We start from the raw sequence: 24,444 nt of genomic DNA, 5'->3' as shown, positions 1-24,444 counted from the left end.
TTACAGAAGAATTGTATGCTTGGGTAAGAGATTATTCCCCTTGTGAATCAACTTTCTCCTGGATCCCATAGTGAAATTTTAACCTTACAGTCAGGGCATCACAAGTTGCTGTAGGTCTAATGATGGGTGCCACAAACACTGTATTACTACTTCACTGTGGGAAAAAGAGATGGACTGAGAAGGAACACAACCCTGGATTAACTCCCAAAGAGTTCGCAAACATGGCCCAAGTAAGTTTGGGAAGGTGTGTGTTTGATAGCAGATACAAACAAATGGATTTATGAAGTCTGATAGGATGAGAACTCCCACGTTTTTATAATGCATATAAAATCACAGTAACTCTGTTACAGGTCTATGGCTGGAAGGAGCATCTGAGAGGGCCAAGAATCCCAGCCAAGTCAACTCAGATCTTTCTCCTCAAGAAAGATGAGCACAATACATTTTCCAGTGAGTGAGTCAGAGTGAGAGAGAGAGAGCGCATGCACATGCTGGGGGCAGGTGTTTGGCAGGGAGGCTCTTTGGATAAAGCCTCAAACATTGAGTCTTGTCTGCTCTGTATGAACATTGTTGGACTAGAAAGTTCCCAAAGGGAGTCACATGCCCATCAGTAAAATGCAGTCACTTGGTGGGTGACAACTTCTTTGTCCGAGTGACAAAGCACGGAAGTTTTTTTCTCCTGTAGGGGAATGAAGCAAACCTCCCCAATTGTATCTGGAGGGTGAATTTTAAGTAGGCAGAATGCAAGTACCTGAGCTGGAAATTGGCCAGGATGCTACAGTTAACACTCCAAATCTTATGAAAAGCATCAGGGGAATATTTTGCCATCACAACCAGTTTCACATCTTGTCTTGAAGATGCATATGCCTGTGGCCACGTTCCTGAAGTTCAAAAGGGGGTGGACGAATTCTCCAACTAACCAAAGCAGCAAAGAATCCTGTGGCACCTTATAAACTAACAGACGTTTTGGAGCATGAGCTTTCGTGGGCGAACACATGCATCTGATGAAGTGGGTATTCACCCACAAAAGCTCATGCTCCAAAACGTCTGTTAGTCTATAAGGTGCCACAGGATTCTTTGCTGCTTTTACAGATCCAGACTAACACGGCTACCCCTCTGATACTCAACTAATCAAAGAAAGCAATTAACATTCTTCAACATGCCTCTCCTTCTTTACACACACACACACACACACACACACACACACACACACACACACACACACACACAATCAGAAACGACTTCAGGATTCTTTTCCCTTCAAATTTCAGCACTAGAGATGTCCTATATTTCTAAAAAATATGCTCACCAAGGACAAACAACTGTTGAAAATGAAAGTCTCATTTCCATAGCAATTTCAAAAAATTTAGCCTGTTTCACTGAATTTTTTTTTACATCATATTTCATAATTCCTTTAGCTCAATACAAGCTCCATCTCTGATCAATTTGCACAGGTCCTGCTTTGAACATGTAGCTCTGGCATCAAATTTTGCAAGGAAACAGACATCTGAGGGACAAGCATCACCTAAAATTGTGTTCCCAGAATTTTTCAGAAAGCCATTTGCCAGTTCTGTACAGCTCCAGATTGTAGATGCACATCTTCCCAGTTGTAGGAGTTGCTTTAAAACCACAATTGGGCCTTAGCTGCAGAGTTCAGTCCTGAAACTCTCCAAAATTTAGCTAGATGGATGGATATGGGAGCTTATTTTGGCCCAATAGACAGAATAAGCCACAACATTCAGGAGCAGAAGAGAGACCTGTGACATACCAGGGCACAATCCAGACTATTCGGGGCTCTGTCACCCCTGCCCTGCAACCTTGGGTGCCTTATAATGCCTTGCAGTAGAAGCTCCCACCTGGGCTGCTCACAAACAACCTTCCAGCATGCAAGCCACACCAGACTGTCTGTGTGTAACTGCACTCTGGCAGCTGCATCCTAGCTCTCACCAGCCTGGGTTATACTGCAGGGTGACCCCCTAATCCCAGATCTTCCCCCAGAAATGTATATTCTGAACTGCCCAGCCCTCTCCTGAACAGTACAAATATATTAACTCTGTTATTCCTTTAAGGAAATAATATGCCATCTTATTATTATAAACAGTGTGCCCAGACCTCCAGCTTCAACACACTGTATTAGATAAAAAGTAAAACAAGTTTATTAACTACAAAGAGAGAGATTTTAAGTGAGTTCAAGTAATGAGGCATAAAAGTCAGAAATAGGTGGAAGAAAAATAAAAGGTAAAATGCTTACTAGTAACTACGTAAGAAACTATCTTAGCTGCAAAGCAAATTCTCACCACTTGCTTCCAGCAAGGTTACTGACCAAACTCTTTAGCGGACCAAAGTCCAATAGCTGTTTCCTTTGGTCTTCTCAGATGCACAGACTGATTTGGGCAGGGAGAGGAAGCGGGGTGCATTGGAGTTTTTGTCCTTTCTTTTTACCGTTTCAGTCCCTCTCTTGAAAAATATTTCCAGCTGAGACCCAGGAGACAAAGATTCTATGTGAAAGGATGTTCCCTGCAGATTTTTTCACCCGTTTGAACTTCCTTTGTTTTCCCTTCCTGTATGATGACTCTCTTTACTGCTTAAATGCAAATTAAGGCAAGCACAGGTTCCTTCCTTTGTTTAGGACAGATCTGACTTCTGCTTGGGCAGGGCAGTGGGGTCTGGAACATGTGTTAACACAACCATACAAGAAAATATTGTAACTTCACACACAATGTTGCCACACACATTTTACCAGAACAATACTGACCAGCAAATTAGGAGTTTTCAGATGATACCTTACAAGGCATACCTTGTACAAAGATTATTACAGCAGTGTGTAGGATGTGAATACAGGTATGTATTCTGTCACACCTTTCACCTTTGTATGTCACAATGCCTCAAAAATACAAAAGCAGTTTAGATCTAGGGAGCTTGGACAAGCCTTTCACTACTTTTAATGCAAAGAAATCAGAGGAAGGCTTTACGGGCAGACAAAGCAAGAAAGTGACTGAGGCCATGTCTGCACAACGGGCAGAGCTACAGCACCAGAACGATGCCACTGCAGTGCCCTAGTGTGGACATTTCCTACAGTGGGTTGTTCCATCGCTGTAGGAACCCCACTTTGCCAAGTGACAGTAGCTAAGTCAACATTTGATTCGAAACATTTTTCGGTCAGCATAGCTGCACCTACATCAGGGATTAGATTGGCAAAGATTGGCATACAGGCATTGGCATAGATAGGGTGCTCAGAGGTGTGAACCAGGCCTAAGTATGAGTAAAGAGGACAGAGTGTGTGCCAGGCAGAGTTGCAGCCTTTCACAAAGAGGGTGTTACTGTAAGAATCCAGCCCACAGTGTTTCAGTGTTACAGCAGCTACAGGGAAAACGGACAACACTCCTGCCCACATACGGTTGCAATTCAGAGTAAAGTGACTAAGCAGGGCCCACAGTTTCATATAAATTTTAGTGGAAACAACTAAAATTCAGAGTCCCTGCTGGTGAATCAGTCAGTTCTGCAAAGGAGGTTTGGGCTAGCCCTGCAAGGTGATGAACACCTTCCACAGTCACCTGCACCATGCAGGACTGGGCCCTCTAGTAGGATCATATCCTACACACAGCCCATTAGAGTTGCGTTGCCTATTAAGAACCTCCAAGTTCAGAGGACTGGACTAATCCTAAGGAGTCTCTGGTGGAGCTGTCCCCCTAAGAGCCTAGCAGGGGAAAGTGTGAGGTGCAGGGGAAATTTTATTAGTCCTCTGGCTCGGCTCCTCAAGGCTTCAGCCTTATGCAGTTTTAACCCAATAGGCTGGGCATAGGATAGAGGGGCCATGGCCATCAGCAGGAGAAAAAGCAGATTTGTGTTACAGAATATTTGGGCTAAAATCATCATCTTCTTCTTTCAAGAACTGGGTAGGATAGAGGAGGAGATGTGATTTTTGTTTTTTTTTTTTCTTTTTAAGCACAGCTCTAGCACAAATTTGTTTGTTTTCTTTGAAAATCTGGACACCCTAGTGGGGATTTAGCTATCCCATATATGGTTTATTTGCAAAACTCTGTATATGCCTCAGCAAACTGGACCTAAACTCTTGATCAACGTCTCTGGATTCTGCAACCCTCTGGTGCCACAGGCTTGAAAATTCAGCAGCAGCTTCATTTCAATTTTAAGAAATTGAGGTTTTGATTAAATTAAATATGAGAATACAATCAGTACAGAACCCTGTTACTGATTTTGATGTCAAAGTAAATATATTTTATGTTGTCTCTATGCTTTCAGTACAGCACAGTTTTGTGTGTTAGATGTTGCAGGAAGCTGGAGGTTTTGGCAGCTGGGCAAGGAACAGCCTGGTTTTCCAAACCTTAGAAGGAGTCAGTTTGGGGTAAGCACATTTGCTGGGTATTTTGGCTAAAGCGGTCAGCAGTTAAATACTTAACGTTTACATTTTCCACCACTGGATTTGAGAGTTAGCAACCCACTGGGATATGAGAAGCAGCAATTCACCCCAGCCAAAGCTATCATTTCAGGCTGCCTGCACACTCAGGTACATAATGTATCAATATGTCAATCTGCAATAGGTTTACATTTTTAAGGTTTTCTTCACATCCATGAGGGATAGCAAGATTATAACTGAAAATGTAGATTCAGAAACATTCAGCACAGGGTAGATCCCGCAGAAAATCAGGAGTGGCGGAATATCCTGGGTGCTGGTTATTTGGTCTTTAAAAGCTCAAAGATCACTTTCAGTAACATGGCCTATATCTCCTCTAAAGTTACTAAGGCAGCAGATTAGTAACACAAACCTCCTTCCGAATCAAACATTTGAAGTTCCACTGAGATCTTTATATGAGTGGGTGCATTAGTCTGTTATACTACGGTTAGGTTTAACTACAAGACAGTCTTGATAACACTGGGGCCATGGGGATTTTGAAGATAAAATCTCCCTAGACTTCATTAGGACAATCTAAGAAATATGAAGATACCTACTAGCTCATTCCATTCTTGAAGATTCCATGCAGTGTAAGAACTGGAAATTTCCATGAGTGTTGGTAAAATTACTTCTGAGCAACCAATTCAAGTGACTCACAAAGTTAGCTTTTTCTTAGCATTGAACTATGTTCCATGGAAAACCTTCAGTGGTTGAAACAATTCTTTAAAAATAATGTAAGAGCCAGCACTCAAACTATGGAAAATATGATTTGACAATTATCTTAGCACTTACTAATAGTGTAGTGTACTCTGCAACGTAACAGGACAAAAAACGTTGAAGGCACTTTATAATGTTCAAACTTTGGAAGATTCAGGTAATTGTCCTGCTTGCCACTAGAGTATTGCGCACATCATCTTGAGGGGAAAACGGATCTATCCTTGGGACAGAGGAGAGCAGGTTGTACATTTTAAACTCATAGATGTTAAGGCCAGAAGGACCATCATGATTATCTAGTCTGACCTCCTGCACATCACAGGCCATAGAATCTCACACCCATTCCTGAAACAGGCCAATAACGTCCGGCTAAGTTACTGAGGTCCTCAAATCTTAATTTAAATGCTTCAAGTTACAGAGAATCCACCATTTACTCAAGTTTAAACCAGTAAGTGACACATGCAAAGGAAGGTGGAAAACAAAAATAGAGAACTTTAGAGAACCTAATGAGAAAAGAGTTCTTTTCTGATAAAGAAATCCCAACAAGATAGTTTGATTAGTAACACATAGACTGCCCCATTCCACTACATTGCTACTTCTTGAACAGAGATCCATGGAAAGGGATGTCAACTTTTTATAGTCAATTATGTGCACTGTAAGTTTCTAATTTCACAAACACGCCAAGGGAAGATAAATTGCTTCCTTCTTTAGTCTAGATCTCATATTGCTTGTCCTCTTATGGAATGCCTGCACTGAATCTTTTTTGCATCACTGTGAGCCAGACTGGGGCAAATCACATTTTTACACTTCACTATACTAGACGTAAAACTCTGGCCCTGTTGACTTCAATGAAAAAACATTCATCGTGTTTGGACTGGTGCCGCTGCATGAATGTAGTTATACCAGTGCAACCCCCACCCCCATCCCAACAACCTAAAATTAACTCAAGTGTAGACTAGCCCTTGCACTGCCAGCTCTTTGGGGCATGGACCATCATGTCTTCTGTATTTGTACAGTGCTGAGCATATATGGATCCCAATCCTGATTATGGTCTTAGGGGCCAATAATATAATAATATCATTACTCTGCTGTTCTATCAAAGTGATATATTTTACAATTCTATCTGAGTTCCAGTGTTACTGATTGACAGCCTTGGTGAAAGAATCCCCATGTTATCCACAAAACAAGGCAAGGTTCCACTTACTAATATGACTTGGCCCTGAACTGGAGGCCCAGTCAATAAGGATCAGAGGGGATTTTAGTCTATATGGCCTATTCTATCATTGCTTGTACTGTGGAGAGGTTGAGTAAGCATCAGGTAATGTCACAGGTATCCATTTGGCCTAGACAGTGTTTGAACCTAAGTCCTCCAGGACTTTTCTGATTGGCTTGCATAGTGTAAGCACATCTTATTCAAAGTTAAAAAACAAAATTTGCCTCTTTCTGTATAGTCCAGAACATAGAACATTCAGAGCCAATTAGTGCTTATATACTAGCACTTTATATTGTTCCTTCTAGCATGCATTGCTTCACACTTGTCCACACTGTGATAAAAAAATGGCAGCACTGAGTCTCAGAGTCCGGTTTAGCTGATTCAGGGGGCTCAGGCTGTGGGCCTAAAAAATTGCAGCGTACAGGTTTGGGTGGGACCACAGGTTCTCATAGCCTGGACTCTAGCCCAAACCCAAACACCAACCATTCAATTTTATAGCCCTCCGAGCCCAAGTCAGCTCACTTGGGTCAGCCATGGCCACGACACAGGTCTTTTATCACAGTGTAGATGTACACCCAAGTGTATGTTTTCTCTTGTGTTGAAGTTTTTATATCAGGCCTGTCTGTAATATCCGACCACCTGTGTAGGCCCTTCTGGAGTCCTTCACAAATCTAAACAAATATAATGGTTTGCAATGTTTAACAAAAAACAAAAAACCCCAAAGCCAGTTACGGTAATAGTGGATTTCCACTCAGACCAAACTCTTTGTAATATGGACTCACTGCATTACTGTCTCACTGCTGCTAGACTCTTGGCTCACATTCTAGGAAATGTCCTCCCATTAGGTGAAGCAAAAGTTTTCTCCTTCCAGTAAAGAGGGTTGTGAAGATAGGGTCTGAAGAGATGAAACACAGCTGCCCGCAACACGGGAGTTTATTTTTCACTCAACAGCACTTTTTTTTTTTTTTTTAAAGTCATGCAATCTAATACTGAAAGGAAACAACACCAGTCAGTTATTTTTTTTACTACTGACACAGTGCACAAGCTACTTCAGCCACCTCAGGAAGTGGTGCAATTTTTTCTTCTCTTTTACTGGTAGAGAATAAAACCAACACTGAAATCCCTGTTGTTCTCAGCAGTCCTGCTCTTTTTTAAATAGCGCCACTGAATGATTGCAGTACTGAAACCATCAGCATGCCCCTGCACTCATCTTAAACACACTTTCATGTGGTTACATCTGACCACAGATAATAACATTATTAGTTAAAGGCTGTTACATTTGTGCACATTTGTGACTAATTACTGTACCTCTTCTCCAGGCTTTAGATTTTTCCTCCACCACAAACTGGAATTACATTTCTGGGATCCCATGATAGTGATCAGACTAAATTCCTGCTGATAGGGTAGGGCAGAGTTCGTTCCCCCGCCTTTAGAGAGAGAAACTTTCATCCACTATTTCTAAATATTTGGGAGGGGGGTTAAGTTACACTCTGAGAAACTGTGCATCTGTGTTGGAAACACAGGAATTCCCGTACCATATTAGTTTATCCAGTCCATGCTTGGCACTTATCTCAAAGGGTTCTCAAAGCACTTTATAAAAGGTGAGCATCAGCCCTAGTTCACAGAGGGGAAGTGATTTACTCAAGGCAGTACATCAACTTATTGACAGAACTGGGAGCAGATCACCTTTTTTCCTGAACCCAGCTCCACCCCTGCCCCCTAGTCCTGTGCTCTAACCACTAGAGACTGCTGCCAACCCAAGGCAAAAAGAACCATCAGTGCACTCAGTTCTCTACTGGAGAGATCAGGAGAGGCATTTCCTTCCTGATCCCAGCAGGTGATCACATCACACACTGAAGCATGGGAGCTGGTCATCTTTATTTTACTATGTATAACAACAAATACTATTGAACATAAGACTATGCAACCCTTAGTAAAAAAAAAAAATCCAGATACTGTATTTGATTCCATGAACCTGTGTGGCAGAGAACACTGAATGCAGGCTACCTACTTGTAAGAAGTGATTCTATTTATTTTTCAAGAGCAAACTAAACCAAACTAAAAACTGAGCAAAGTTTAGTTATCTATTAAGGAACACATCTTACCTGGAAATAATCTGTGATGAAGGATCCAAGTTCACTTTTCAGCAAACGTCTGAAAAGAAACGGAACATGAGTTATAAACTGGTTGCAGGTCATTTATCACAGGCAGGGGTGTCATTCGCTATGGGGCAAAGGAGGCAGTTGCCTCCTCGACATGGATACACCCCTCCAACCCCCAGACTTTACATAGGTCTATGGCACACCATTATGTCTTCCAGTTTTTGTCCTTCCCCACTTTCCCCGGATCTTGCAGGGTATAATATAATCACATATAATGTTCTATACTCTGACACAAATTTTCATCACACCGAATTTTTCTGAAACAACTCCTTCGCTCATACACAAATTTACTCTGCCATCACCTCCATAGTCATACCAAAGACATCCTGATATGTGTAAGTGGAACACCATGAAGAAAGGAGAGAGTCATTCTGGTCAAAGGTAGATTCCCTTCATGTCTCTGCATGTAATAACTTTCTATAATGCCAATGGAGGTTATGTACAGACTAGGGAGAAATTCATCCTCTTCCCTAAAGTCCGGTATAGAAAGGCCTTACAACTAGAGGTGGCTGAAAAACATGGTTCCCTACTGCACGAAAGTTTTTTTTTTTTAAACAATAAACCCTTTTAATTGTAGTCAACATTTTACCTTTTTTGTTTTAAACCATGTAACAAAATTTCTTTGCAAAAATTTGTTTCATTTCAAATTTAGGGGATTTCCCCCACTCACAGTCTTCATTTGGAGAATGGAGGGTACAGGGGAAGTAAAGTGAGAGAAAGTTGTTACCCTCCCTTTAAACAAAAAAAATCCACAATATTTCCGGGGGGAGGGGAGGGAGCGTTAGGAAAGTTATTAAATTGAGAGAATGTTGCTGTTTTTTATTTAAATGCTAATTTTTTGACTAAATAGATTTTCAAACCAAACATGGGGGAGGGGTTGCAGCATGCCCAAAAGATTAGTACTGTAATGCCTATTTTACAGATGGGGATACTGAGGCACCGAGAGGTGACTGTGCACAAGGTAAGAACATAAGAATGGTCATATTGGGTCAGTCCGATGGCCTGTCTTCTGACAGCGGCCAATGCCAGATGCTTCTGAGGGAATGAACAGAACAGGATAATTACAGAGTGATCCATCCCATGTCATCCAGTCATAGCGTCTGGCAGTTAGAGGTTTAGAGACACCCACAGCACGGGTTGTGTCCCTGACCATCTTGGCTAACAGCCATTGAGGAACCTATCCTCCATAAGTTTATCCTTTTTTTGAACTCAGTTATATTTATGGCCTTTACAGCGTCCCCTGGCAATGGGTTTCATAGGCTGACTGTGCATTGTGTGAAGAAGTACTTCCTTATGCTAGTTTTAAACCTGCTGCCTCTTAATTTCACTGGATGACCTCTGGTTTGTGTGTTATGGGAAGGGTAAATAATACTTCCTTATTCACTTTCTCCACACCTTTCATGAGAAGTCATATAGAAAGTCTCTAATGGAACTAATATTAGAGTTAGGGAGATGTTTGACTCCCAGGTTTATGTTCAAAGCACTAGACAATATTACCACTATTTTTGCAGTCTTCAGAAAAAGTCAATTTTCAAGATAAAATATTTCTTACATAAAATTATCTTTTGGTACTTCAACCCTCTGAGGATGTATAAAGGTCTTTATATAGGAACATATGTATTATGTGTACATGTTTCTCCTTAGATCTCTGCATATATGTACACACATGAGGGTCTGTTGGATGATAACGAAGGTCTGTAGAGTTTTCAGCATATGTACCTATCTCCCACTAATGCAAAGGAATGTGGGGGATGGGGAGAAATATGCTATATGGGCTCAATGACAGGGAGAAAACACCACCCTAATGCTGCATCAGGAGCGACTGGAACAGGACTGTATTTTGTCAACCTGTTTAATTTGGCAATTTCGGGCATTTTGCAGGAGTGATTGCATTGCACAACACTAAAATTAAACATCCCTGTTTACCAGCAGAATCTTTCCTTAAAGGGTGGACAGGGCTGGAATAAGAGACTCAGACTCACTGTTAAGTTCTTTCTGTAGGGGATGGCAACTATAAGAAGGTTAGTCTTTTGGGGCCTGATTTTCAGAAGTGCTCCCACTGGCTTCAGCCAGATCACTGATGTGAAAAAACAGGATATTTAGTCAGTGGATGCTGAATGAATCTGAGGACTCAGAGAGTGAAGCACTGGTGACAATTCCTCTCCCTTGCAACTGAAGGCTCTAGGCAGGGGGTCTCAAATTGTGGTACATGTACCACTGGTGGTACGTGAGGCTGATGTTCCAGCCATTCACCTCACAACATTTTAAGAAGGTGAGACATGAACCAATATATTTTGGCACCTGCTGCAGTGGGGAATCATAATTGTCTCACACTAACACGAGCTATACTTAGATGGACCTAGCTACATACCTCAGCAGTGTTAAAAATTCACACCCTGAGCACCATAATTAAACTGATCTAACCCCCAGAGTAGATGAGGCTCAAGAATTCTTCTGGTGACCTAACTACCACCTCTTGGAGAAGTAGATTATTTACAGCAATAGAAAACCCCCTTCCATCTATACTATGGCACTATAGCTGCACACCTGCGGCACTGTAGCTCCATCGTTACAGGGCCTGTAGTGTAGACATGGCCTAACTATGGCCAGCTCATTTCCTGCTTCCTGAAATTCCACCTCTCTACAACATTCTGTCTCCTTGGATGTGTCTATGGTATGGAGGATATATTGGCCTAGCTATGCCAGCATAGCATCGCAGCACAGATGCAGCCTATACCAACAGAAGGGTTTTTTCCATTGGTGCAGGAACACTGCCTTCCCGAACAAAAATACTTACATCACGGGAAGCATCAACATAGCTGCCTCTGCACTGGGACTAAGGTTGGCATAACTATGTAGGTCAGGGGTCTGGTTTTTACTATGTTGACCTAAGTATAGACCAAGCTTTCCCCTTGCTGAGCTCCTTACTTCTTCACTACAGGAAAACAAAAGAGGAGCTATTGAAGCAATCTCAAATGTCAGGGAGATGGGAAACTCTGTGGCAGCGATCCAGAGCAGAATGTTACCACTCTCTTGTTCCCTATTCTCATCTTTGCTACCCCATTTAGCGCCCTCTCATTCCTCCGCCATATCACGTAAATAAGCTCCGTGGAGCATCGGTGGGATGCCGTTAGTGGTTTTGTTTTTTCTTTTAAAAAACATCTTGCATTGGGCGATGTCAGTGGGTAACATGAACCAAGTAATACAAACCAGGAAAACACACTGACTCAATCTCATGGCACGCAAGAACTAGCCTTTCACCAGGTTTGTTTCTTTGCCAGGTCTCAGGCTAGTGTGCACATCTATTGACAGTTTGCCAGAAAAAAGATTTAGAATCACAGGTGCTGAGTACAGATCTCTGTGTGTGCAAATCCATATCCTTTGCTCGGTAGGTTGAAATTAATACACTATCCAATGAATTCGGAGGCTATTTTTTTAAGAACGGACACTCTTGAGATGTTACCAACACTGGGAACACTTAGAACATTAAATAAAAGTAAGTGTGTTTATTTCATGATTGTGCTCCCAAGCTCTAGAAGTGTCTCTCTAGAGGAACACACTCTGCATTTAAAGGTGGTGGGACTATTTCTAAATTTCACCAAAAAAAATCCTGTTCTTTAACAAGCGCTATACAGTCTGTATTAATTTCAGCAAGATAAACCAAATGTACCACAGACTACACTATTTTGAAATCATTAAGACATTTATTTCTAAACTATTTCTTCATGTAGATCAAATGCAGCTCCCCTTACGGGGCACTAAATCTGGGGATTTGTGAGTCCTGTGGCAGCACCTACAGAGGTAATTAAAGGCATGGAAGGTACGGTTTTGTTACTCAGAGGATCTTAAAAGTGGCTGCATGAAATTTTATGAAGCTTTGACCTTTGGACTGAGATAAAGTGGGAAGAGTTTCGTGCCCTTTAGGTTTTATTTTGAAACAAGGGAAAGGGTTGGTTAGGCTGCTGAAAATAAGGGTTTCAGTTAGAACAGCCATCTGAACTTAGTGTACAACAGAACTGCAATAATGCCACATGGTTAATCTTTTACATAAAAGGTGTCAACTTCCCCTTCTGTGACAACATTCAAATTGAGTACATGTGTAATGAGACAGCTGATGGTAGGAAAAACACCACATAATAGTAATATCTGCAGGTGTCCGCCCCAGGAAAGTATTTTAACTAGTACTGAAATCAGTTTAAAGTTCTCAGGTAGACCAGACTGAAAAATTTTCAATACAGCTTCAGTCAGTGTAGCCTAGCTACACTGGGGAAGTTTTACTAACAATGTGAACCCATTTTCAAACCAGTTTAGCAAAACTGATATTAAAAACAGTTGGGAGTTGTAGTATAGGCCTGGATTCAAGCAGCCAGGGCCTTTTTCACTGAACTGGTTTTGATGCTGCATTCAGCAGGTTTTGAAATAAGAAAATTTCTCAATGTAGAAAAGACCAGAAAGTGAAAGGGTGAATAGACTGTACCACAGAATCAAAGTAGAACCAAAATTCAGTCTCAGTGTCTCAACAATATTGAAAATAGCTCGGTCTGGTCTCCATAAGAAAGTAAACCATTTTGCAGACATGTTGCTGAAGTCCGTTTTCAGCCAAGATTCGAGTCGCCTAATGTAGAGTGGGTTTTTAAGTCACCCTTGACTGTGAGGTCTTAGCTGAATCAACTCTGACAACCATAAGCATTCAAACATTGCCTAAAAATCATGGGCTTTTAAAAATAACTAATGTTAGGCAAATAAAAAGAATCTTCTAGCTTTGAACCATTAGGGTTCACGTTTTCAAGCTTTTCTTCATCACCATGAGGGCTAGTAGCTTATTTATTTATTTATTACAAGAAAGCAGAGAGTCTTCCATAATCACATGACTCTGGGAGCTGGACCTTTAGGAAAAACACCAATATCATGTGGCTAATGAAAAAATTGTAAGAGTTGGCAAGACTGCTTTAGTATCTAACAAAGAAGATAAAATCCCAAAGAAGGGAAAAAATCCCCTCTACCCAAATCAACGTGCATCCATGCAGGTCAGAACAGCAGATTCTAAACCTTAGATACATATCTCCCACCCTTCAATGGCAAAAGAAGAGGAAGTTGAACACAGCCTTTCCCCTTCCTCCACAAAACTCCACCGCACCTCACCACCTGGTTGACACCAAAAGGGCTCTCTGCACACAACTTGGCAACATACCTGATGTTTTCGTTGAGGGTGTAAAGTTCATTGTTTTGCAAGCCTCCCCCTTTGAACACATTTATCACTGCTGTTTGAACACTGCCAAAGAGAAATAAGACAGTATAACATCCATAAATAACACACGTCAGGATGATTTAACGCACCAATCAATGTGAGCTAGCTGCCAACAGCTGAGTGGACATAATGGGGTGGGGAGTTTAACTGCACTTATATACTTCCACTTTTTCTCTCCTGGAAATCACTGCTCTTGTTTGTCTGTGTTCTTCAGGGGAGACAAATGTATCTACAGTGATTAAGGGGAAAACCATTACACAACATGCATAAAAGTTCTGGGCTGTGGCACATCCACATACTATATGTCTTACAATCACGGCTGTACCAGTGCTTCTGGATTCCTGCAGCACCTAACCCAAAGCATCCAGCGTTGTTCCTGGGTTAGATGACTAACTAAACCAGTGCATGTGAAATATTTGTGGGTTCTTGTCCACATTGGAGCAAGTTCTGTAGACAGCACCAGTGTGTAAGTGGTTTGTTTGTTAGTGGAGATGAACACAGTCTCTCAACACCATTAAAGAAAGGACAGTTGAAGATTGTTAGAACCAACTTGTATCAACAATGAGTCAGTTTCCCAATGCAGACAAAATCTGAGGAGCACCCAAAATTCATTCATCCTCACTAGCAGACTGATTAAGCTGAAAAAAAGTCTGCAATACCTTGGATCAGTTGCCTGAGGTCAAAATCTAGAGATTTTTACAAACAGAGCTACTTCAGGCCTGGTACTGGCAGGGCCTCACCTGTTCCATGCAGAGTTGGAGCTAAGCTGCAAAGCCTGTCGTGCTGCTTGAAAACGTGGCAAGTCACTGAGCACTGGGGAGCTCATGAAGCGAGGCCTGGGCCTTCGAAATGAACCCATTTTCTGGAATGGAACAGCAAAGGGTGGGGATAGGGTGGAACCCCCAGTCATAGATTCAGCTGGACTGAAAGGTGTAAAGGGGGCCAGAAGTCTTCCCCTCTTGAAGGTCAAACTAAGGAAGGTATCAAGGTTGTGAGTTCTCCGGCAAACACTGGGCTTCCTTCCTTCAAATCCAAGGGTTCAGCCTGTAACAAAAGCAAAGAGTTGATTCGTAATTGCTGGGCCTAAACAAACATGCACAGTATGAAATGCCTTAAGATAGGTGTTTTCCAAGATAGCATTCAGGAAACAAAATACTTCTGAAGACTGGTGAAGAGAAGGAAGGGTGTAGGGCACATGAAAGGAGCATGGAAACCTACATACCCCCTAATCCACCCCTCCCACAAGTGTACACTTAGTACAAGTGGCAGGTAGCTCTTTGAAAGCAGCCCCCCCTTCCCATCCTGCCCCTGCAGCAGTACCTAATGGCAGCCAGCCATGAGAACAAGTCATGTGAATTAGGTAGCAGCTCAATGGCCCAAGTATCTCTTCTCTCCTCCCATTTAATTTAGCTCTGCTGTGAGAGCGTAAGTGCCTAAATACTTCTGTGAGAGCCACTTCAATCTGGAGCCACTAGCGCCATGCCCATCCCAGGCAGCATGGAGGGGAAGACACAGAGAACAGAAGAAACAAACAAACGTACAGGGAGAAAGAAGATGAAGAGACAATGTCATCTGTAACGTTTCTGGGGCGTGAGGACATGGTGGGGAGGAAGTGAAGGCTACCCAAACACCCTTTGCAAGGAACAAAATAAGGGGACTGGAAAAGTGATTTGAGAATCAGTGATGTAACAAAAGGAGGCCTGGAGGTTTTACTCCACACAGTCAGGTGCAACTGATAGACGAAGTTTAAAATGTAGAAACACTTCCCTCCCAACTGTCATCTTCCAAGAGATGATTAAGTAGCCCTAGGTAAACTGAAGAAGGGTCAGAATTTAGGTGGAATTTGGATAAACTCTCAAAAATTCGTACACTGAGCCAAAACTTTTGAAGCCTCTCAACTCCACCTCCTACTCATCTCCTCCTGTAGTATTTGGAGAGATGGTACTTTAGAAGTTTCCCCCCTGAACTGCTTGAAAACAACAGCTATGCTTAGCTAAGCTGCACAGATGGAAGGCAGGAACCTCTCTTTTCCACTATGCCTCCAACAGGCTAGCAAAAGACAATATAGTCAGCCAGTGAAAATCCAGTTTAGAAACATTGCACCACCACAACAAATTCCCGTTGACAGGTCGTTCCCTGAAGACATGAACCCTTTTCTAGCAGCTTTCAAATTAACCTTTTCATGGGTGACAGGCACATTTTTTCTCTACCAAACTAGTCCTGTTTTAGGATGACTTCACCTCCCCACCCCCACTCTTCATATCCATCTGCCAGGTTATGACCTACTGATTTAAGACATGTTTGTCCTCAGGACCTTGTCTCAGACTTCAAGGAAGCCCCAGAATCTATGACAGCTAAAGAGCCTGACTGATTTAGGCATGGTTGCTGTGACCCTCTTCACCACTGCATTTTTTCCACAGAGATGCCATTCATTACTAGGGTATCAGAACACTGTGTTATGACTACAGATTGGTGAATCATCTTAAAGAAAATAACAAGACGTGAACCTCATTCTTGTTAAGCACCAAGAATGTTCTCAGTGCTATACCAGACACTAATAAATAGTCATCACCCCAAAGAACTTGAAGTCTATACATCTCTGTCCAAAGCTTCATCCAGATCCTTTGCACACGTTCAGTACAGTTTGGATAAGAGCTCTGTGGCACATGCAGCAGTGATGTTCCAATTCATTTTTTTTCTTGGCACTGCAGCTTTAAATGACGCAGAACTCAGTTAATCTGCTGCAAGATGAGCCTAAATTCTACACAGATGCTCAATGGGGTGGTAGACTGGAGATTCTACATCCACTATATTTCAATTAAAAATATGGAGGTTTTATAAGTTAAGTATGAAAATAAATAATACAACCAGGACAGTATCACAGCTCTGTCATATTAAATTTCATGTGTTCTACACTGTCCTGACATTTAAGTGTGCTACAGATTTTGGTATTGAAAATGTCCAGCCACATTGTAGAAGTTGCCAAGGGAGAAGCTGAAAGATTGGGTAGCTGGGTACAGGGAAGTCAGCTCTTTTGGAAACAAAGATTTAACATTTAGAACAAGGGTTGGGAATAAGTAAGTTAGCTGGATGCTTCTGCCTAAAAGATTAGCAGCAAGATAGTTAAGTGTTGACATGTATCATCTTTAGGTTTCAGAGTTAAAACAGCCTATTGAAATGAATAAGGGTAAATTCACACCTCTCAGAGTTATTAATTCAGGATATACATCCAGGATGTGTGTATGCATTTTTCAGTGCTGATGCAGTGCAGTATAAACATTATTTTACACCAGGTACAGGCACTGACACACTATGTCACGAGGCAGTGTACATAACCATAGTTAAGACACGTGCGCCAGTCCTTAAAAAAATGCATACAGGTTTTCCTAACTATGATGACTACACTGAATTAGGTTCATATTCTTAATTGCAGTTAAGAGGGCTAAAACTTTTCTTAAAATGAAAGCTTAGATTCTGGAGCATAAATTTGTAGGAGGAAATGGGTTCTGCAGCAAATTCCACTACTACAGCTGCAGAATCTTTCAGGGCCCTCCAACAGATTTCTTGAACAGCTCTTACAAAAGAATGTGCTCACTCTTGCTCATTGCAATTTATGTGTTGTTTTCCTTAAGCTTTTGTAAGTCACGCAGATAGATAGTTCATGTTCTGGTCTGTGTATAAAAGATGAATATTCCCCTATGCCGAATCATACTTTCATGCAAATCTTCAATTCCTGTGCAACAATCCTAACTACAGGTCATCAGCAGGAACTGAACCTGAGACCTACAGCACCAAGGGCCTGATCCAAAACTCACTGAAGTCATTGGGAGTCTTTCCATTGCTTCAGGACCCAAAGACAAAAGCCTCTTCCATTTAAGTTAAAGCAGCAAGTGTTATCTAGTAAGAATAGTAGGCTATTATCCTTTATGTGCACCAATCACTAGAGGGCATCAAAACACAATTAGCCAGTGTGTTGCCTGTCTCCAAATGGAAGTGTCAAAAACTGTGGGAACCCATTTTCTCCATCCTACAGTCTACTCTTGTTATTTTCAGACCACCAAAAAGCAAGAGAAAAGAGAATGCTCACGAGACAACATTCTGTTGATAGAACAAGCTTAAATTTTGCAGACCTGGGATAGCTCAGTGGTTTGAGCATTGGCCAGCTAAATCCAGGATTGTAAATTCAATCCTAGAGTGAGGATTGGTCCTGCTGTTAGCAGGGGGTTGGACTAGATGACCTCCTGAGGTCCCTTCCAACCCCGATATTCTATGATTATTTTACATTTTGCTAAGCATCCAAACCAGATCCTGAATCTCTCATCACTACTCTGCAGTATCTGCCAAACAGATGCATTTCCTAGACTTGATGGAAACCAAATTTTCCTTCTACAATAATGAGACCCGCATCCCATCGCTGGACAAAAGGTCCCCAAAACAAGGCTTCCTTATAAACTCTGTCTCTTCTATGCAGGCAAATCTTGGCTGTGTCTATTTGGTGTGTGCTGTAATGTGTAATTTACAGCTTGTGCTGAGACTATCTTTGTGGTTAGAGAGGCATTAATATAGTTATAGTTTTGTAAGGAGTCTTCATGATATTCCAGCTATTTTGGCTACCAGGAATGCCACAGTGCATAACAAAATGCTAGTATGACAAGCTTATAACTCTTTTTCCTCTGTTTGGTATGAAAACGCTAAAGAACCAATTAGATTAAAAAAAGATTTCAGCAAAAGGTATCCCCTGCTCCTACTGCTCTTCACTGAGTCCTGTCCAAGATTTTTCCTCTCCATGTCTCTGAAATGTTTCATGAGATTATAATAATAAAGCCACCCAGCCTATTATAGCACTTTTCATCTGTAGATCTCAAAGTGCTTTACAAAAGGAGAGAAGTATCAGTTCCCCATTTTGCAGATGGGAAACTGAGGCCTAGAGAAGTAAAGCTACTTGCCCACAGTCATCCAGCAAGCCAATGGCAGACCTGGAAATAGAGCCTAAGCCTCCCAAGTCCCACTCTAGTACTCTAGCAGCTAGGCAACGCTGCCTTTTATTAGTGCTCATGAAAGGTGTCAAGCTCTGGAGACACAAGTTCAGGAACTGTAGGCCACATATAGTACTGGGCAGCAGCATTGCAACCTATCTCAGTACAAGCACATGGTTCAGTGCTGTGAAATACCTCTAGATGCAAGAGAGTAGCACCCTCTTCATGGTAATTTAGTCATTGTCTTCTTTGTCAACACAATCCTCCACCCAATCTACTTAATTATGTTGGATGTTTTTCAGATATGAAGCTTGTCAAAGTTCAAGGAGATGTTTTATTGTTGTCTTCTCCCCATCCCAATCCCACAGGCCCACACCCAAACTGATTCACTCATCCCTAATTATAAGCTTAATATCTGTCTGCCAAAAAGCCTTTGAAGCCCAAACAAAGCAGATCTGTAGTTGATACATATGCAAGATAAAGACCACAAAACTCTGTGGGCTAAGTGCACAAACAATGCATGATTGGGCACCAGCTTTCTAAACTGGAGAATATGCGTAACCTGACAAAGAAGCAATGTTCTCCATCTGCAATATGTTACACTTTAGAGAACACTTTCATTACAGATTCCAAACAGGGCAGGAGGAAACACATGTACAGACACACGTCTGTTGGAAGCTGATATTTCCAAAAATTAGGTAAGAAATAGACTTACCACCAGTCAATTAAGGGACCAATGCTAGTTTATAATTTTTTGTCTCCGGATAGTTATGAAAACCACCAAAGAATTCATTATAAAAAGAAGATTTTAGCCAAAGGTGTCCCTGCAATAGGCAAAATACATCTGGCTGCCTGGAAGAAAAGAAAGATCAGCAAAAAGACTTGCTCCTTATTGAAACTTCAGGAATACCAAAGAAGGGGTGACAAAGGGAGAAAGTTGGAAGCATTTCTTCAAGAATATGCATCTTCTAGATGATGCAATGTTGATTAAAAAAAACACAAATATTTAAATAACAAGAGAACAGACTGTTTGTGTCTTCGATTATTTTTATTTTTCGCTGGTATTTTTTCTGCAGATCCAGGGCAGCAGGGTCCAATATGCACTGGAATCAAGTTCCTTTGGAAAGGCAGCATGGGTGTTGGATGGCTGCCAGTGGAGGCAGGCACTGCAGTAGCACGAGGGACAGAAAGGCTTGCAATAGGATAACTGGCACCGCTTGTATTTGTCAAGACCAAAAGTAAATTCACACCAAGCTGCCACAAGCCAAAAAGCAACTTTAAACCAGATGCAGAAGGAAAAAACCAAATGAGCATTTTTCACCCAACAAAACCTTAATAGCCCTCAAATCTAGCCACAGAGAAGGAGTGGTGGAGGGGGGCTACAGTTACACTCAAGAGGTAGCACCAAAGCAACATAGATATTATTGTAAGGCAAACTTAAAATGGAATTTAAAATTCATGCAACTGGAAAAAACAACATATACCAGAAACCTTTAGGACTCTTGCATAAAAATCTAGGAAAAATAATAATTTCAAAAGGGATTTCCCACTGTGCCAGCTTTACAATTCCATGAATGGCTTCCTGCAGTAAAAACACAGCTCCACCCCACTCAGCCAACCTAAATAGATACAAAACGGCGTAGAAAGAACCAGGCAGGAATTTTGTTGGCTGCTTCTTTTTCAAGCCCGGTAAATATTTAACAAAACACATGATCAATAAAATGATGTGTGTTCAGCTGATACAATCCAGTCATGATTCTTTCTGAATCACATTTCTTTACATTATTTACTTTAAGGCCACACTGACAAAGGCAGATATTCCACAAAATTCTATCTCAGTGCCCTTCAGTTCATCAAAACAATGTGAGCATACGCATGAACGTAAGGGCTTGTCTACACTTACAGCGCTGCCCCAGTGCAGCTGCGTTGCTTAGTTTAGCTGCCACCAGCATCGGTACTTCACCTTCCTGAGAGGTGGCAGCTGTGTTGACAGAAGAAGGCCTCTCACCAGCACAGCATTGTCCACATGGGGAGTTAGATTGGAATAATTGCGTGATTTTCCATGCCTCTGAGCAAAGTAGTTATACTGACATTAGTCAGTAGCGTCGACCAGGGCTCAGTTGTGGTGTTTTTAAAGTGAGTGCAGACAGTGCCTGCTACCCTTAAGGCTGCAATCCAATTTCCATTTGTTTTTCCAGTTGCTCAGTTTCCTCAAGGAAACGTCATGTGAGTTTGATTTTTGGAGGGGTAGAATGAGAGAAAGATGAATGAATTTAAACCAAGTCAATTAAGGTTTTAATCCTCATGCCCACCCCTCCCCCCTCAAAAATCACATAATTAAGAAAATCCCACTCTAAAACAACAAGTCCTGATCAGAAATTATTTTAGCTAATTTAAGGATAGGTGAAAGGAGAAACTTCAAAACTAGCTTGTTTTGTAGCTCCCATAGGGCCTGATCAAAGTCAATGGGAGTCTTCCCACTGACTTCCATGGGATTTGAATTAGGCCTATTGAGCCAAGGTATTTAGGTGCCTAAAGACAGAGATTTTCAAGAGCACATAAGTGCCTATGGGAGTTAGGCACCTAGTGGGGTTTTCAAAGGCACCTATGTACCTCTTTCTTTCGGCACCTATATACCTTTTTTAATCTGTTCCATAGCAACTTCAGGACCTGATCCAAAGCCCATTGAAAGTAATCTAACCACTGACTTCAAAAGGCTTTGGATCAGCCTCTTAGAAAGCAAGGCAAGGACCTAATCCTGCAAACCTTTATTCATGTAAGCAGTCCTATTGCCTTCAATAGGACTTCTTCTGGGAATAAGGATTACTCATTATTTATTTACTCTAGTGCTCAGTATAGACTAGGTATTTCCAAACACTGAACAAACACAGCCCATGCTCCTAAGAGCTCACAGTCCAAGGATGAGAGTAGGGTTTGCAGGGCCACTATACAAGTTTGAATAGACCCCTCTGATAAGATTGTCACATTCTCAGCATTAAGAGACAACAGCTTCTCATAGACTTTAGGGTCAGAAGGGACCAATGTGATCATCTAGTCTGACCTCCTGCACAAAGCGGGCCACAGAACCCTACCCAACCACTTCTATAACAAACCCCTAACCAAGCTTCTGCATGCTGTTAGGTCTTGTCAACACTGCCAAGCTTCTGTGTAGTAAAGCAGCTTTCTGCGTTGTAACTCCCAAGGTGTACACACTGCCAAGCCACTTAGTGCACAGAAACTGTGCAGTTGCAGTGCTGTAAAAAAACCCACCCTGACAAGAGGCACACAGCTTTCTGCGACAGGGCTATCTTCCCTTGATTCCCTGCTCACTCTAGCAGCAAGATATCTTCCATAATGAACACAGCCTGTGGAAAATGTGGGGACAATAATGATTATAAGCCCCCGTTTACAGTGCTGGCTCTCTCCAAGAGCCACGTGCCCAGTGTACAGTATGGTCCTGGAACTCAGATTTCTCCTGCCCCTGCAGTTACTCACCATTTTGGGGTGCTTGTGGCTCATGTGTGCTTGCCTGGCGTCAGCCAGTTAGTGACAGGTGTGTGAATAGTAGCTGTGTTTTGAATCAGTGGTCTGTGTGTTACAAACAATACTGCTTCTGTAAAATGTGGCATTTTGACTTCACAGATACGATCTTGGGAGCCCAGCCTCTCTCTTTGTTATCACCGGCTGAATGGCTGCGCAGAATTAGAAAGCGACCACGAAGAACTAAAGAGGACTTTCTGCGTGATGTCATGATGCACTCCGCAGCCAAAAAACAAGAATTGAAGCCCCCTCAGACACCGTCAGCACACTCTTACCAACCTCCTGGCTCCAGTCTGTACTCGCTGCATTCCACTGCTGCCCCGTCACAGTCCAGCCCTGAGGACTCCCAGTACCCACAGCACTCAACACCCATTCCTCTGCAGTTTAGCCCTGCTGAAGTACAGTACCCGCTGTACTGTACTCCAAAGGACAAGGTTGCACATGATACCTGGACATACACAAATCTTTAACCATCCTGGGACCCCACCTCCTCCTGGGACCCTCCCTTCCCCCATTCCCCACAGTGCTGATGTGTTTGTTTGTTTGTCTCTCTCCTCTGGTTGTTGTTTTTTAATAAAAGAATTGTTTTGGTTAGAAAGCAATCTTTATTCCATTAACTGAAAGCAAACAGAGCCCTGCAAGGCTACAGGCAATTTTCTTAAACCTTCACAGTGCATCATCTGCACCAATCACCTCTTAGCATTACAAAACATTGCACTCCTGAGCATAGCAACAAATATTAGTGGCTTTCAGCTTCAAATTGCTGCCTCAAGGCATCCCTGATCCTTATGGCGCCGCACTGCACCCCTCTAATAGGTCCAGTCCTGAGTGAAGCTTTTATCCTTCCCTTCAGAAACATCATGGAGCGTACAGCACACGGATATAAGCATAGGAATATTGTAATCGGCCAGGTCCAGCTTCCCATAGAGGCAGCGCCAGTAGGCCTTTAAATGGCCAAAAGCACACACAGTCATTCTGCACTTGTTCAGCCTGTTGTTGAACTGCTCCTTGATGCTGTCAAGGTGCCCAGTGTATGACTTCATAAGCCACGGCATTTAGGGGTAGGCGAGGACTCCCAGGACCATAATGGGCATTTCGACTTTCCCTATGGTGATCTTCTGGTCTGGGAAGAGAATCCCTGCTTGCAGCTTCCTGAACAGGCCCCTGTTCCAAAAGATGCATGTGTCATTCACCTTTCCGGACCAGCCAACGTTAATGTCCATGAAATGTCCACGGTGATCCATAAGCGCCTGGAGAACCATCAAGAAATATCCCTTCAGAATAATGTACTCGGTGGCTAGGTGGTCTGGTGCCAGAATTGGAATGTATGTGCCATCTATCGCCCCCCCACAGTTAGGGAAGCCCATTTGTGCAAAGCCATCCACAATGTCACACATGTTGCCCAGAATCACAGTCTTTCAAAGCAGGATGTGATTAATAGCCCTGCACACTTCTGTCAACACGAGTCCAACGGTCGACTTTCCCACTCTGAACTGGTTAGCAACCAATTGGTATCAGTCTGGAGTAGCCAGCTTCCATATTGCAATCGCCATGCGCTTCTCCAATGATAAGGCAGCTCTCATTTTCGTGTCCTTGCACCACAGGGTTGGGGCGAGCTCATCACACACTCCCATGAATGCGGCTTTCCTCATCCAAAAGTTCTGCAGCCATTGCTCGTCATCCCAGATGTGCATCATGATGTGATCCCACCCCTCAGTGCTTGTTTCCCAAGTGCTAAAGTGGCATTCCACTGTGGTCAGCACCTCCATGAATGCCACAAGCAATCTCATGTTACAGCTACTATACGTGGCAAGATCAATGTCAAACTCCTCTTGCCTTTGTAGTTTAAGCAATAACTCCACTGCCACTTGGGAGGTATTAGTGAGAGCGAGCAGCATATTGGTCAGCAGTACAGGATCCATTCCTGCAGACTGAAGAGGTAGAGCATGCAATACACAAACCATTGAAAGATGGTGCTACATGCAGACAGAAGCACAGGGACTGCTGGGATGCGAAGCAATGCATCACAGGGCATTGGAACAGGACTCAGGATGTGCCATGACCTCCTCCATCTTCCCACAACTCTTAGTGGCAGAAGAGGAAGAGATGCTTTGTGGGATAGCTACCCAGAATGTATTGCTCTGAATACCGCTGCAAGTGTGAACACGCTACTGCGCAGGCAG

At 42.4% G+C, this 24,444-nt stretch overlaps 1 protein-coding gene across 1 annotated transcript in view; it reads right to left on the bottom strand.

The window, feature by feature from the left end:
• Positions 1-24,444, bottom strand: part of PRR5L (proline rich 5 like) — a 73,533-nt gene that overhangs the window by 34,558 nt on the left and 14,531 nt on the right. Inside the window, exons 2-4 of the mRNA XM_050955561.1 lie at positions 14,486-14,789; positions 13,689-13,769; positions 8,441-8,489 (exon numbers count right to left, since the gene is read on the bottom strand). Of these exons, the coding sequence (XP_050811518.1) occupies positions 8,441-8,489; positions 13,689-13,769; positions 14,486-14,655 (300 nt within the window). The 5' untranslated portion in view covers positions 14,656-14,789. The remainder of the gene's footprint in view (positions 1-8,440; positions 8,490-13,688; positions 13,770-14,485; positions 14,790-24,444) is intronic.

The sequence above is a fragment of the Gopherus flavomarginatus genome, chromosome 5, assembly GCF_025201925.1.
Source record: "Gopherus flavomarginatus isolate rGopFla2 chromosome 5, rGopFla2.mat.asm, whole genome shotgun sequence".
NCBI lineage: Eukaryota > Metazoa > Chordata > Testudines > Testudinidae > Gopherus > Gopherus flavomarginatus.
Note: the sequence above shows the minus strand (reverse complement) of the source record. Positions and strands in the feature narration are given on the sequence as shown.